Consider the following 16,748-nt stretch of genomic DNA (forward strand, 5'->3'; position numbering starts at 1 on the left):
TCTCCTATCTCTGTAATTCTGCCTTTCAAATAAATAAATCTTTTTTTAAAGCAAATGGAGAAATAGTGATAAATAACACGGTGGGTATGTGAAGTGTTCAGTATAGTGCTCAGGAGCACTCTATGAGAGAGGAAACGTCAGTCAGCTTAAGGACTGAGCCCCTGGAATTACAAAATCAAAGGAACCAAAGGGAAAGAATGAAGATAAGTAGAGAGCACAAGAGGGTCTCACAGGAGACTGTCAGCAGAGCAATATATTCATAATGCAAGTTCCACAATAAAAAGAAAAGGAAATAAGCATCCAGTACCCAGCCCTGTGTCTATGTTTTGGATTAGAGCAATTTACAAGTGAGGTTTCTATTCTTGAGATCCATACATTTCAGCAATATTTCTTAGTGGCAAAAAAATCAACCTTCTTAGCATTGTTTCATTGTTCATTTTCTTTCCTGTATATAGTTAACTTTAGAGTCACTCAGCTAAAGAGTGTTAGAAGAACAGGAATATGTGTGATAAGTTCATGATTGCAGTAAAATGTTTAAGACAAAATATAAACAGCGTCATTCCACCTTTCATCCTAATCAGAGGAAAATAACTTTCAGCCCTGTTTTATTCAAATACTATGCAAAAAATCCCAAATATAAAATATTGATCATTTCTATTGATTGCTGGGGGTGCGTTATCTGGACTTTATAAAATTCAGGGGCCAGTGCTGAGGCATAGCGGGTAAAGCCAACGCCTGCAGTGCCAGCATCCATATGGGCGCTGGTTCGAGTCCTCGTTGCTCCACTCCTAATCCAGCTCTCTGCTGTGTCTTGGGAAATAGTCGAAGATGGCCCAGGTGCTTGGGCCCCTGCACCCATGCGGGACCTGGAAGAAGGTCCTAGGTCCTGGCTCCTGGCTGCAGATCAGTGCAGCTCCAGCCATTGCAGCCGACTAGGGAGTTAACCTGCAGATGGAAGACCTAACTCACTCTCTCTCTCTCTCTCTCTCTCTCTCTGCTTCTGCCTCTCTATAATTCTGCTTTCCAAATAAATAAATCTTTAAAAATATATTAAATGCAGTGTTCATAATGAGAAAGTTTTTTTATGCTCCATTCATCTTCATAAATTTTCAACATTTTTCTAATTTTGTGCTTTTATGAAACGAGATGCATACTCAAAAAAGCAGGCTACCTTTTAAAATTCTTGTCCAATATTGATCCTAACCAGGACCTGGTCTACTTTAAATTTTAATAAGTGGCCGGCACCCTGGCTCACCAGGCTAATCCTCCACCTTGTGGCGCCAGCACCCCGGGTTCTAGTCCCAGTCGGGGCACGGATTCTGTCCTGGTTGCCCCTCTTCCAGGCCAGTTCTCTGCTGTGGCCAGGGAGTGCAGTGGAGGATGGCCCAAGTCCTTGGGTCCTGCACCCCATGGGAGACCAGGAGAAGTACCTAGCTCCTGCCATCGGATCAGCGTGGTGCTGCCACGGCCATTGGAGGGTGAACCAACGGCAAAAAGGAAGACCTTTCTCTCTGTCTCTCTCACTGTCCACTCTGCCTGTCAAAAAAAAGATTTAATATGTATACTTGGACCAAATACACAAAATCATACATTATCACTGATCCCATAGATGGCATTAGTGCATGGTGCTATCTGAATCATTAAAGAATAACTAGCACTTAGGAGGTATTTTCTATTTTTCATTTTTCTGAAAAAATTATTTATTTGAAAGGCAGAGTTACAGAGAGGCAGAGACACAGACAGGGATCACCCATCCCCTGGTTCACTCCCCAAAAGGCCACAACTGCTAGAGCTGGGCCAGGCCAAAGCCAGGAGCCTGGAATTCCATCCAGGTCTCCACACTGATGGCAGGAGCCCAGGCACTTGGGTCATCACCCACTGCCTTCTCAGGTACAGTTGCACAGAGCTGGACCAGAAGTGGGCAGCAAGGACAGGAACCTGCAGTCACATGAGATGCTAGCATTGGGGTTGGTGATTTAACCTGCTGTGCTACAATACTGGCCCCGGCATCACTGTGTTGAATGATGTTTGTGGATGATAGAAAGCTTGGGAACTGAATCTGGGTCCAGATGAGGACTCTGAAGTGACTGGGAGGCCCTCAGAGACATCACTGGCTTGGCCAAGGCTAAGAGCTCCAAGCTTCTAACCTGGTGACCTTGCAGAGAGGCCTAATCAAGAAGAGAGAAATCTCTGGCTGTAGCCAGAGTTCTCCATTGCTGCCTGGAGGCACTGTGGAAATTTCCCTTCATTGAGGCCAGAATCTGTAACCCTGAAGTTTCCTAATTCTCGGGAAGGTCCTTCAGAAGCATTTTCTGCTTAGCCTAAAGCTCTCCTGTGGTCAGATCACCCAAGGGTCTCTATCCTAAAGCAGATGAGAATTTCTTGTTGAATAAACAGAACCATGAGGTGTCATCTAAATGGAAAATGTCATCTTATGAGCCTATGCTCATGGGTATATTGGAAGGTGAGAAAGTGGAGGGAGGTAAAGTGAGTCATGGTAAGACTTCAAAGGTCTTTTATTATGTTCATTTTAATTTTAATTAATTTTAACAGACTCAATATGATTTGTGGATGTAAGTCTAAGAATATAATGAAATTCCCCTCCCTCCCTCCCTCCATTTCTCGCTCCTTCCTACCGTCCTTCCTTTTACCTTTCTTCTTTTTAGTTTTTGAGATGACATATTTTAAATTTACATTACAGTACACTGGCTTACTACTTCACTGAATATGAACCTTAAGTAAAAAGCAAAAAAATCTGGCTTAGTAGGAATGTAGATAATAGCTTTAAACAACAATTGAATGGAAACATGACCATTTCACCCATATTCGCGGTTTTTTGTCATTTAATCATTCATAATTTTTTCAGTAAAATAAAACCAATGACAAAGTAACACCTAAATATTTCCTGTGTGTTTATAAAATAATTAAGTTCATTTAGACTTTAAGCCATTTCCTCCAAACAGTTTATGTACATGAATAATTTTATGCATATTGCAATGCAAATAATCATACATACATTTTGTGTACTATAATAGTTATCACAGATCATGAAACACATATGTATTGGTCTTGTGGGGACAGGCTTATTTCACTAAGTATGATGATTTCCAGTTGCATCCATTTTGTTGTGAAAGACAGAATTTCATTCTTTTTTACAGCTGAGTGATATCTGGCAGTGTATACAACATCCACATTAGCAGGGAGCTGGATCAGAGTCAGGATTCAAACCCGCACCCACGTGGGACACCAGCACCACAGGCAACAGCTTTACCCACTACACCACTGCACCAGCCCCAAGTATAATGTTTAATTCATATAGACAACATGCTCACATAAGGTAGCTAGGTTTCCATTGCCTTATGCTTTCTTTGTATTTGGAACCTATAAGCTCCTGTGTTCTACTCCTTCATAAAATGCTGTTGTGAATGATAGTCACCCCACTGTAATGTAGAGCACTAGAATTTCTTACTTCTCTCTCACTATATTTTGGTACCCAGTATCCAATCGCCCAAATTTTCTCACAGCTGTATCCCAGGTACCTAGAAGATCTGGTACACTATAGATTCCAGTAAATATTGTCGAGTGAATGAATTTGGTAAGAAACAGCTCTGGTTAATGGTAAAGTGAATTCACTTAAAAGCAGTAGTTTCTGAATCTCACTTGAGTGATTGTATTAATATGTAGGAGTGCAAACTCCAACCAAGGTGTAGTAATGTAAAAATGTAAAGGGAAGGGAAGAAGTGAGTAGAATAAGGGTAACAGGAATCATCATACGCTTCACACCAAGTACTCACAGGGTACTTTTGACCAAAGATGGAGAACAGAGTGGGTAAGCATCAAAACTCTGTACAGTTCAGAGGCGGCATATTTTTGTCCCACTGGTGTGACTTCCGGCAGCTCCCAAATCCAGGAACAATGTTCCCATCACTGAACATGGAGTTTGAACCCGAGAAGACTTTGTAAAGCTCTCTTAATGTCCGTGTTCCTCAGGCTGTAGATGAAGGGGTTCAACATGGGAGTGACCACAGTGTACATCACCGAGGCCACCATGCCCTTCCAGGAAGAGGACGAGGCATCAGAACTGAGATACACCCCAAGGCCTGTCCCATAGAACAGAGAAACCACAGTTAGATGAGACCCACACGTGGAGAATGCCTTGTATCTTCCACCAGTCGACGGAATTTTCAGAATGGAGGAGACAATTTGCATATAGGAGAAAAGGATCCCTGAGAGGGGAACAAAGCCAAGAAGAGCAGTCACCACGTAGAGCAGGGTGTAATTGATGAACTTGTCAGAGCAGGCAAGTACCAGGACCTGAGCAAGTTCACAATAAAAGTGTGCAACTACCCTTCTGGTGCAGAAGGACAGCCTCAGCATCAACAGGGTCTGGATCAGGGCACACGACAGACTTATGCACCAGGACACAAGAACCAGCAGACCACAGAGACGGGGATTCATGATGACTGGGTAGTGCAAGGGGTGGCAGATGGCCACAAAGCGATCGTAGGCCATCCAGGTGAGGAGAAGTGTGTCCATGCCCCCAAAAACCATGAAGAAGTACATTTGAGTGATGCAGCCTGCGAAGGTGATGGAATAGCTCTGAGTCTTGATGTCCTGCAGCATCTTTGGGATGGTTGTAGAGATGAAACAGATGTCAGCCAAGGACAGGTTGGAGAGGAAGAAGTACATAGGCGTGTGGAGGTGGGCATGGGAGCTGATGGCCAGGATGATGAGCAGGTTTCCAAGCACTGTGACCACAAGCATGAGCAGGAACAAACCAAATAGCAGAGGTTGGTGCTTTGAGTCTTGAGAAAAGCCCAGGAGTAAAAATCCTAAAATACTTGTTCGATTTCCTGGTTCCATGTTGTTGACACATCAGCTAAACAATTCTGGAAAAGAAGGCATGTGAAATAGACAATGAGCAGCCTCTCAATTCTCTCTGAATTTTCAATTCTTGAGGTGAAGAATTGAAGAAAACAATCTTACTGTTAAAAAACTTAGGAATTCTAGTCTGTCTCTTGTTATAGGCAACATTTTGTAATGATGACCAATCTCTGTCCATTAGCCCCTGGGACACTCATCTATTCCCTTTGGTTTTGTGTGTGTGTTGTTTTATTTGAAAGGCAGAGTTACAAAAGGCAGAGGCAAGAGAGAGGTCTTCCATCCACTGGTCCACTCCCCAGATGGCCACAGCTGCGGGAGCTGTGCCGATCCGAAGCCAGGAGACAGGAGCTTCTTCCAGGTCTCCCACATGTGTGCAGGGGCTCAAGCACTTGGGCTACCTTCCACTGCTTTCCCGGGCCATATCAGAGAGCTAGATGGGAAGTGGAGCAGTTGTGACTTGAACCAGTGCCCATATGCAATCTGGCACTGCAGGTGGTGGCTTTAGTCACTATGCAACAGCACTGGACCCTCATCTATTCCCTTTATCTCTGACTTAGAGTCAAGGACAACAAAAAGCAATTTTAGATCTTAGGGATAAAATAGCCCACATCTTCACTAACACATAAGAAGCCCAGTGATCTAAAGGAAAGGTATAGGCCATCTTGCTTGTTGGAGCACATCTGAAACCAGAAAACCACATCTGGGTAGTAAGAAAATGTGAGAGCAGGGACAATATCTAGATAAAATATTGCAGGATAAGTAGGATGATGACTTACTTTCCAAGGTAAAGGAAGGAAGAAAGGGGAGGAGGGAGGAGAGAGGTGTGCATATTAGCAGGAAGCTAGGAATAGGAGCAGAGCCAGAACTCAGCCCAGGCTCTGTGATGTAGGATGCAGGCATCCCCCCCAAAAAAACATCTTAACTAACTACTGCATCAAATGCCCACCTGCCTTACTTATTTTACTGAGCAGGTGGGCCATGGCCAGGATTCTGGTGTTCCCTGGAATGTACTCTGCATGTTCATATCATCAACAGCATTGCAAAATAAAACAATTCCATCCCCTGCTAGGTCTATTGCAGGGACTTCCTTCCAAGTGTCCAGCCTGATAACACATCTTTCTAAAGTGAACATCCAGTTGTATCACTCTCCTCCTAAAATCTTTTTTTTTATCTTTTATTTAATGAATATAAATTTCCAAAGTACGTCTCATGGGTTACAATGGCTTTCCCCCCATACCGTCCCTCCCACCCACCACCCTCCCCTTTCCCACTCCCTCTCCCCTTCCATTCACATCAAGATTCATTTTCGATTATCTTAGTATACAGAAGATCAGCTTAGTATACCTTAAGTAAGGATTTCAACAGTTTGTTCCCACACAGAAACATAAAGTGAAAAATAATAGATGATTTTTTTTTAAATGATGATGAAATCAGATCAGACCTATTGTCATGTTTAATCCCAGTGAGAGTCACGTTGGGAATTGATAGTTTCTTTTCTTTTTTTTTTTTTTACAGAAGATCAGTTTAGTGTACATTAAGTAAAGATTTCAACAGTTTGCACCCCCATAGAAACACAAAGTGAAACATACTGTTTGAGTACTCGTTATAGCACTAAGCCTCAATGTACAGCACATTAAGGACAGAGATCCTACATGAGGAGTAAGTGCACAGTGACTCCTGTTGTTGACTTTACAAATTGACACTCCTGTTTATGGCATCAGTAATCTCCCTATGCACCAGTCATGAGTTTCCAAGGCTATGGAAGCCCCTTGAGTTCTCCGACTCTTATCTTGTTTAGACAAGGTCATAGTCAAAGTGGAGGTTCTCTCCTCCCTTCAGAGAAAGGCACCTCCCTCTTTGAAGACCTGTTCTTTCCACTGGGATCTCACTCACAGAGATCTTTTTGCCAGAGTGTCTTGGCTTTCCATGCCTGAAATACTCTCATGGGCTTTTCAGCCAGATCCGAGTGCCTTTAGGGCTGATTCTGAGGCTCACAGAACACAACCCAACTATTTGTTGCCTACAAGAAACACATCTCTCTAACAAAGAGGCATGCAGACTGAAAGTGAAAGGTTGGAAAAAGATATTCCATGCCAACAGAAACCAAGAAAAAGCAGGTGTAGCCATATTAATATCAGACAAAATAAACTTTAATACAAAAACTGTTAAGAGAGACAAAGAGGGACACTATATAATGATTAAGGGTTCAATTCAACAGGAAGATGTAACTATTATAAATGTATATGCACCTAATTACAGGGCACCGGTCTATTTAAAAGATATGTTAAGGGACTTAAAGGGAGATTTAGATTCCAATACAATAGTACTGGGGGACTTCAATACTCCACTCTCAGAAATAGACAGATCATCCGGACAGAAGATCAACAAGGAAACAGCAGATTTAATTGACACTATTGCCCAAATGGATCTAACAGATATCTACAGAACTTTCAACCCTACATCTACAGACTTCACATTCTTCTCAGCAGCGCATGGAACCTTCTCTAAGATTGATCACATACTAGGCCATAAAGCAAGTCTCAGCAAATTTAAAAGAATTAGAATCATACCATGCAGCTTCTCAGACCACAGCGGGATGAAGCTGGAAATTAGCAACTCAGGAAACCCCAGAAAGTATGCAAACACATGGAGACTGAACAACATGCTCCTGAATGAACACTGGGTCATTCAAGAAATCAAAAGAGAAATCAAAAACTTTCTGGAAGTAAATGAAGACAACAACACAACATATCAAAACTTATGGGATACAGCAAAAGCAGTATTGAGAGGCAAATTTATAGCAATAGGTGCCTATATCAAGAAATTGGAAAGGTACCAAACAAATGAGCTTTCAGCGCACCTCAAGGACCTAGAAAAACTGCAGCAAACCAAACCCAAATCTAGTAGGAGAAGAGAAATAATTAAAACCAGAGAAGAAATTAACAGGATTGAATCCTAAAATCTTGAGATGTCTTTCTGGCACTGTCTTTCTGATTCTGTTCAGGATGCTGTTGGGAAAAATTACTAACAATGTGGTTGGCTTACAGATGACAGAAATTGCATGTGAGATTTCTAAGAGTCAGGGAGCCCTCTCTTATTTATTCTATTTCCTTAAGCACTTGTAGATTCACACAAAAATAAATTTGTCCTTTATTTCCATTTTCCATGAAGTTATGAAGTTTTATCATATGGTCCATGTGAACATTCAGGTTTTAGAACTATTTTCATGAAAGTAATTATTTGGCCAGAGAAAGGTTCTATTTCTGGGATAATCAAATCTTATTCTTTTAGTCTACATTAAAAAGTTGAGACAATGAAAAATGTACAGTGGAAAACATAATTGTGGAGTGCAGCATTGTAGCACAACACTTGCATTGCCATCATCCATTCTGGCTGCCCTGCTTCCAATTCAGCTCCCAGCTAATACACCTGGGAAAGCTCTGCCACCCACATGGAAGACCCCTATGGAATTCCTGGCTACCAGCTTTGGTGTGGCCCAGCATTGACTATTGCAGCCATTTGGGAAGTGAACTAATGGATGGAAGGTCTCTCTCTTTCTCTCTCTTTCTCTCTCTTTCTCTCTCTCTCTTTCTCTCTCTCTCTTTCTCTCTCTCTCTCTCTCTCTCTCGTGTGTTTGTGTGTGTGTGTGTGCACGTGCACGTGCCCCTCTCCCTCTGACACTCTGCCTTTCAAATCAATGAATCTTGGAAAGGGGAGGGTAGTGGGTGGGAGGGACGGTATGTGGGGAAAGCCATTGTAATCCATAAATCGTACTTTGGAAATTTATATTCATTAAATAAAAGTTAAAAAAAAAAAAAAAACAAATAAAAATAGCACCAGCCAAATGATGATTCAAATGAGTCATGACATGATGGTTAGGAATATCTTAAACTGCCCATGTATTAGAAATTTCTGCCTACCTTTGGACCAAGGGTTAGACATCAGAAGCTGGGAGGATAGTCACATTCATCCTAGTCCCTTTGTCCATGCATCAAATGAGTATGCCCTATTCTACTTTTACTGCCTAGAGTCAGAGGGCAGTTGTGCTAAACTATGTTAGGAATAACCAAAGAATAAATGAGGGCTAGCGCTGTGGAGCAGTGTGTTAATACCCTGGCCTGAAGCGCCAGCATCCCATATGGGTACCGGTTTGAATACCAGCTGCTCCGCTTCCCATCCAGCTCTCTGCTTTGGCCTGTGATAGTAGAAGATGACCCAAGTCCTTGGACCCTTGCATTCACATGGGAGACCCGAGGAAGCTCCTGGCTCCTGGAGCTCGCTCGCTCACTCTCTCTCTGCCTCTCCTTTTTCTGTGTAACTCTCACATTCAAATAAATAAATAAATCTTTAAGAAAAAGAATGAATGAGGCAGCTTGTCAGTCACTGAACAAGTCCTGGAAACCATTCTGCAAGAAAGGAGTCTGGGCCAGGCTATGTGTTAGCTGTTGTTATATGAAGATTAAGAGTGTGGCCTTTGTATTCATGGTCCAGCCTCCAAGGTGCAGAGATAGTTGCAGAAAACAGTAATTGTAACACAGAGAATTAAGTGCTAAGGTGGATTACTGTGTGGAATACAGAGAGGAGCTCTAAATTGAGAAGAGGGATGAGAGATGTCTGAATGCAAGAAGCAAGAAGCAAAGTGTTCAGGCACTTTGCTCTTTTTTTTTTTTTTTTTTTTTGACAGGCAGAGTGGTCAGTGAGAGAGAGAGACAGAGAGAAAAGTCTTCCTTTGCCATTGGTTCACCCTCCAATGGCCGCTGCGGGCAGCATGCTGCAGCCAGCGCACCGCGCTGATCCGATGACAGGAGCCAGGTACTTATCCTGGTCTCCCATGGGGTGCAGGGCCCAAGGACTTGGGCCATCCTCCACTGCACTCCCTGGCCACAGCAGAGAGCTGGCCTGGAAGAAGGGCAACCGGGACAGAATCTGGCGCACCGACCGGGACTAGAACCCGGTGTGCCGGCGCTGCAAGGCGGAGTGTTAGCCTAGTGAGCTGTGGTGCTGGCGCACTTTGCTCTTAAGTAGAAAGTGGTAGATGAGAACAATCAAGAATGATGTTGGAGAGATGGGCACAGATGACATCTCAGAACCTGGAAAGGGAAATTGCACAGAGAATGGGGCTGTGAAGGGAATACAATACAGGGAGGGCTGGAGAGAGAATGAATGAATGAATACAATCAAAGGACTAATGTGATATGAATTACAATTATTGCTGGTACCTGGAGGGAAAGATGAGTTTGGGGCAGACATAACATAGGGGGAGTCTTCACATCATTTGAATTGAAGGGACCCACTGAAGAATTATGTTGCCTAAGAAAGACAAGCATCAAGAGAGGTGCACAAGGAAATCAAGGGAAATCACGGGAAAGGGATATGGTGGGTTCCAGTGCACCCCTGCCATCCCCAAGAATTAAAGCAGGGGATGTCAAGAGGGAACATGGTGTTGGGCTTGCCTGTGTCCTTCCCTTTTCCTCTCACAGCCCAACCAAGGATTTCTGTACCACAGTCCAAGGTGCTGGGGAATCCAGCCTCTGCTTTCTTGAAGGAATCTAATAAGAGCCCTGGATAAGGGTTAAGAGAGAAGGACAAGGACAGGTCTTTCTGGAAAGCAGGAAATGTTCCTAAGCAAGTGTGGGTCACAGAATTCAGAAGGCTTGGTCTGGGGGTGGTAGAGAATGGAGGATTTGGAGTTCTCGGGTCAGGTAATAAGAGAATAGATCTAGAAGGGTCCAGGACTTTGCTGTTAAAAATCTACAGTTCTATCAGGACCTTGGGGCATCCATCTGTGCAACTTGGACTGGAAATCACAACAGTAGACCATGTGGTCCAGGGCAGTGAAATGGCCAACAAAGACTAGCACCTCTCATCATCTTCTCAACCATGCCCACAAACAAAACACAACTCACTACGCAGTGGCCGCTATCACCAAGCAGTCTAATCATTCTTCCTTCCCAGAAATTACATTCAGCAAGTCTTTCTCCATGAACATTACAGAGTTTACCCTACCTTATACTTAACAATAGGCAATGCCCTTTCCCCTCCCCTAGTTTCCTCAACACTTACCAGGCTATGCAGGCTCAGCAGCATGAACCCACCAAATCAAATGTCTAGAATCTCTTTCTCTTGTAGAGGGTGGACGATAAAAACAGAAGGTCTGGCCCCCAGCAGAGTGTGAGATAGAGCCAGGCATGTGGTACAGGGCCTGGATCACTTCTTCTGGAGATGATGTGAGTGTCTCGAGTGTGGGACCTTGATGACTATAAATTAGTGAGTTCCAAGTTGTGTCCTGGAGGCTGTATCCCCTCTGAAGCTGATTAGAATAACTGATCAGTGATGTGTTCAGTCTCTGATCATTTTGGCTCCTCAAGGACAGGGACAACACAAACAGGAGTCTTTAACCTGCCAATTCATTATCCCTGGGAGACTAACAGTGAAGACATCTGTAATTGCTCTCTCCTACATTTTTCACCTCTGGGAAAAATGAATCTTCCTTGGATCATTTCTTGGTGACAAATATGGCAGCGTTTTGACTTGTAGATTCCTAATAAGATGATGGTTGAGTAGAAAGAGTCCCAGGATTCACTGGAGCAGTGATGTCAAAATCTAGCCTAAACCAGGACTGCCTCAATATTTGTATTTTTTAAAGATTTATTTATTAAGTTGAAAGAGTTAATATATATCACATTATAATATATTACTATATAATATATATTATATATAATATATTCTTATATATTTTATAATATAAAATATAATATAAATTATATATAATTATATATTATATAATTTTTATAATTTGAGACAACATCTTTTAAATTTACATTACAGTAAAAAGGCTTAATACTTCATCAAATAAGTTTAACAAGTAAAAAGCAAAAAGACCCTAGTTTAGTTTGAATATAGACAATGATTATAAATAATTAAATGGAGAAGTGACCATTTCACACATATACACCAAATGTTAATCACAAATAAAAAATTACACATTTTAATTCTTCAACTATTTGTTAACACTTTATAATGGTTTTTTTATTTGTGTGTGTGTGTGTACATACAGATACATAACAAAATACAGCATTTAACCATTTTCAAAAAATGTTCCTTGGGAGCTGGCGCTGTGGTACAGTGGGTTAAAGCCCTGGTCTGAAGCTTCGGCATCCCATATGGGCACCAGTTCTAGTCCTGGCTGCTCCTCTTCGAATCCGTCTCTCTGCTATGGCCTGGGAAAGCAGTGGGGGATGTCCCAGGTCCTTGGGCCCCTGCACCCATGTGGGAGACCTGGAGAAGCTCTTGGCTCTTGACTTCGAATCAGCTCAGCTCTGGCTGCTGCAGCCATCTTGGGAGTGAACCAGCAGATAGCGGACCTCTCTCTCTGTCTCTTCCTCATTCTAACTCTGACTTTCATATAAAAAAAAATGAATTTTTTTTTATCTTTTATTTAATGAATATAAATTTCCAAAGTACGACTCATGTGTTACAATGGCTTCCCCCCCATACCGTCCCTCCCACCCACAACCCTCCCCTTTCCCACTCTCTCTCCCCTTTCATTCACATCAAGATTCATTTTCGATTATCTTAATATACAGAAGATCAGCTTAGCATACCTTAAGTAAGTATTTCAACAGTTTGCTCCCACACAGAAACATAAAGTGAAAAATAATAGATGATTTTTTTTAAATGATGATGAAATCAGATCAGACCTATTGTCATGTTTAATCCCAGTGAGAGTCAAGTTGGGAATTGATAATTTCTTTTTTTTTTTTTTTACAGAAGATCAGTTTAGTGTACATTAAGTAAAGATTTCAATCGTTTGCACCCCCATAGAAACACAAAGTGAAATATACTGTTTGAGTACTCGTTATAGCATTAAGCCTCAGTGTACAGCACGTTAAGGACAGAGATCCTAAAATGCCTGCAACAGCCAGAGCTGGTCCAGGCTGAACCCAGGAGCCCAAAGTTCCATCCTGGTTTCCTGTGTGTATGGCAAGGGCTCAAGCAATTGGACTATCATCTGCTGCCTCCCAGGTTGTAATAGCAGGGAGCTGGATGAGAAATGGAATAGCTGGGGCTTGAATAGGCACTCCACGATGCAGGCACCCAAGAAAATGTTGAACAGCTTTGCCACAATGCCAGCCCCTATTGTAACCATTTCTCAGTGTATAGTTCGGTGGCACAAGATACACTCCAATGTTGTATACTGTTGCTGTGGATTTGTTCTGAGAGGAGAAGCACGGTGGGGACAAGAAGTGTGGAGTCACGACACAGACACCGGGAGTTGGGTGAAAGTGGGAAAGAGGTGAGCAGATTGCAGACTCACTGATTTCAGTTGGTGCAGCAGCTTATAGAGCCAAGGCAGCCAATCCACTCAAGGGACAGTTAATGCCCTAGCCAATCACAGCCTGTTGCCAGGCAAACTCCTTTGCTAGTTGGGTTCCAAAGCCATCTAATCACAGTCTGTTGCCAGGGAGGCTCCATTGCCATGTGGTTTCCAAAGCCATTCCCGAGTAACTGACACTCACTTGCCAGCAGCCACCTTGGCACGACCTTCTCATTCCACTACATTTCCCCCTTTTCATTTATTTTTGAGCACCGGGAGACATGATCCTTGGCCATTACATTGCTGACCCCGTTTCTACGTGGTCTTCGTATGCAGCTGTGCCTGTCTTAGGTTCTCGTCTAGGGATCTTACCCATCATTGACTAACCAGCCCTCGAAATGGGAGACCACAGGAGTGCTTGCTCAGATGGGGGTAGGAATGAGGGACAATGGTAATCAGGAATGGCATGACTACACGCAGGCTGTTGGCTGTTCAAATGGCTGACCAGAGCTGGTGGGGTAAAAGACAGTAGCAGATGTGACTGTGGGCAGTTCCTCAGGGCAGGATGCTAGGGCAGCAGCTTGACAATTGGGAGCAGGTGCATCTGCTAACAAGGCGGACTCTCAGTCTTGACCAGCTGGTTCTGGTTGACTGTCAGTTGCAGGCTTGATGTTTCTGGCTAGTACCCAAATGGGCTGTCCCACATTCTCTGGAAAGACACAAGCATATCCTTGGCCCTTGGTTAGCAGAAGCCTTTTTATGGGTGTTGGAATCCAGGGCCTGAATTGTGAATCCACTCTGACATTAATGGCAAACATGTGGGTGGGATGGGGTCTAGTGGCTGCCCTGAGAGCCTGGGGTGCCTGGGGACTGCCACAAAGAGGGGATCCTCACTGTGTGCAGATGGGATGACCTCACATGTGTTATCGCCTCAAGGTTATCTAAGTTCATCTCACGGATATTTGGGGGGTGGCTGACTAGGCATTGCTGTGTTGTCTGCTGTCATTTTCACTGTCAGAGCTCTCTCTCCCTAAGTCATCAACTGTTGCTTGTGAGGCAACAGCCTGGAGTGGCAGGCTCTGATCACTCACACATTCATTATATTTGGTAATCTGTGTGGGTTTCTGAGAGGGGGGTAACTTTCCCACGTTTGAGGGCTCAAGAGGAGCATACCACGTCAATTCTAGCCAAAGGAAAGACACCCACAGCACTGCTACCATAATAAAACAAATTCCTAGCACCTCAGTGGCTGATGGCATTACGCAGGGGGTTCCCTATGTTAGACGAACAGACAGTAGTGTATAAGATCGTAAGTATGGCCTGTGCTTAGGGGGGATTTCCTTGATTTGATAGGTCAAGGACATATGCCCACATGGTGTCAACAGGGTGTCACCTCTCTCCAGTGAGGGAAGATCACTAAGTTCCAAATTCTGGGATGATCAGTACCTTATGTGAATTCGCCAGGTGAACTGAAAGTAAAAGGAGCCAAAAAGCAGTGTTACACTTCTGGGCAGTGTGTGTATAACCTGGGGTCTCTTCGACCAAGGACAAGGACAAGGAAAGGGGCATACGAGGGGGTTCTGTGCTCACCCTCACAGAACCAAACAGCACACAAAACACTGAGGGGCCTACTTGCTGAAATCAAGGGGGGACCTCACCAAGTCTGACACACTGTCTCTCAGTCACATTGGGTGCCAGAAGTTGTGGATTCATTCTGAGAGGAGGAGCGTGGTGGGAGCAAGAGGCATGGAGTCACCACATAGTCCCTGGGAGTCGGGTGAAAGCAGGCCAGAGGTGAGCAGCCCGCAGACTCATTTATTTCAGTTGGCACAACAACTTAAATAGCAGAGGCAGCCAGTCCGATCAAGGAGTGGTTTATGCCCTAACAATTCACAGCCCGTTGCCAGGCAACCTCCATTGCCAGGTGCTTTCTGAAGCCATTCCTGTGTAACTGATGCTTGTTTGCCAGTGGCCATCTTGGCATGGCCTTCTCATTCCACCACAGTACACTGTCCTCTATCCAGTTCTTTTAGCTTTTCATCATCCCAAGCAGAAATCTGTATGCCTTACAAAAAACAACTGCCCATTTTCTAACTCCAGCCCCAGGGCAGATGTTGTGTCCAGATAAGTAGATCCCCAAGAAGCTATCAGCAACCCAATCACACCAAACTGCAAAAGCAGGGTTTATTCAGGAGTATAAGCCACAACAGGGACCCCATCCAACCAACTGGCACAGCGGAGGAAGGAGTGAGGCCTCGGTCTTGTTTGGGAGAGTTTTTAAAGCAAAAAAGGGCTACATCAGCAGGAAAAAAAGAGTTGCATCAGCGGGGGCTTACAGCATGGGAGCTTTGGGTGCAGGCAGTTACTTTGGCCTTGGTCTACTGAGCTAGCTATCCCTGGTAAGCTTTGATATCTCCGGAATGCCTGAATGCCTGCTTCTACAAGGACTCGGGTCTGCTATGGGAAACGGAGGCTGCTTTTTTATTGTTTTAAAATGGAGTCACTTTGGCTCTTCACAGCCTCTATTCTTCAGTAGTGTCTATGAATTCTCTATCTGGGTTCCTCACTGAAGTGGAATCAGACAATGTCTGACATTTTGTGTCTGCTTTATTTTAGTTCCATAATGTTTTCAAGGTTCAACTATGGTATGTTTCTAAATTTCTTGTTTCATGGTGATAAAATTCACATCAAATCTATCAAGTTAGTAATTTTTCAAGCTTTACTGAGATATAATTAACAAATAAAAATCATAGATTTTGATGTTGTAATATACCTATAAGTTGTGAAATTATTATTACAATCAAGTGGACACTTCCATCACCTCACATGATTACCATTTGTGTGTGTGTGTGTGTGTGTGTGTGTGTGGTGAGAACACGGAAGATCTACTCACCGGGGAAAACATTTGGCACAGAGGTTAACACACCAGTTGGGACATCTGCAACCCATATCAGAGTAACTGGGTTTGAGTCCCAACCCTGCTTCTAATTCCAGATTCTTGATAATGTGTACCCTGAGAGGCAGCCAGCAATGGCTCAATTACTTGGGTCCCTGCTAGATTAAATTCCTGGTTCATGGCTTCAGCCTGGCTCAGCCTTGGCTGTTGTAGATATTTGGAGTGTGAATCAATGGATGGATGACCTCTGTCAGTCTTTCTCTGTTTGTCTCCCTGCCTTTCAGAATAAATAAATACTTTTTAAATATACTCAGCAATTTATAAGTATACAATAGTTATAAATTTAGTATTGAGTCTATTTACATTGTTGCATAACCACCACCAATGTCTATCTCCAAAACATCTTTCATCTTCCCAAACTGAAGCTCTGTACCCACCAAACACTAACTCCCAGTTCTTCCACCTCCCCTGACAACCTCTGGCACCCACCATTCTACTTTCTCTATGAATTTGACTACTGTAAGTTCCAGATACAAATGCAATCATACAATATTTGTTCTTTGGGGACTGACTTCTTTTATTTAGTATAATGTATATTCATAGTTCACTCACATTGTAGCATGTGTGTGAAATTCCATCCTTTTCCAGGGT

The 16,748-nt window shown here is 43.3% G+C and overlaps 1 protein-coding gene across 1 annotated transcript; it reads right to left on the reverse strand.

The window, feature by feature from the left end:
* Window positions 1-3,924: 3,924 nt before the first annotated feature.
* On the reverse strand, window positions 3,925-4,863 carry LOC138845728 (olfactory receptor 7C2-like). Its single transcript, XM_089316019.1, has one exon. The coding sequence runs from the start codon at window positions 4,861-4,863 to the stop codon at window positions 3,925-3,927; it is 939 nt and encodes a 312-aa protein (XP_089172145.1).
* Between the last annotated feature and the right edge of the window lie 11,885 nt (window positions 4,864-16,748).

This window comes from Oryctolagus cuniculus, chromosome 16, assembly GCF_051225735.1.
Source record: "Oryctolagus cuniculus isolate XC-2025 breed Fujian yellow rabbit chromosome 16, ASM5122573v1, whole genome shotgun sequence".
Lineage (NCBI taxonomy): Eukaryota > Metazoa > Chordata > Mammalia > Lagomorpha > Leporidae > Oryctolagus > Oryctolagus cuniculus.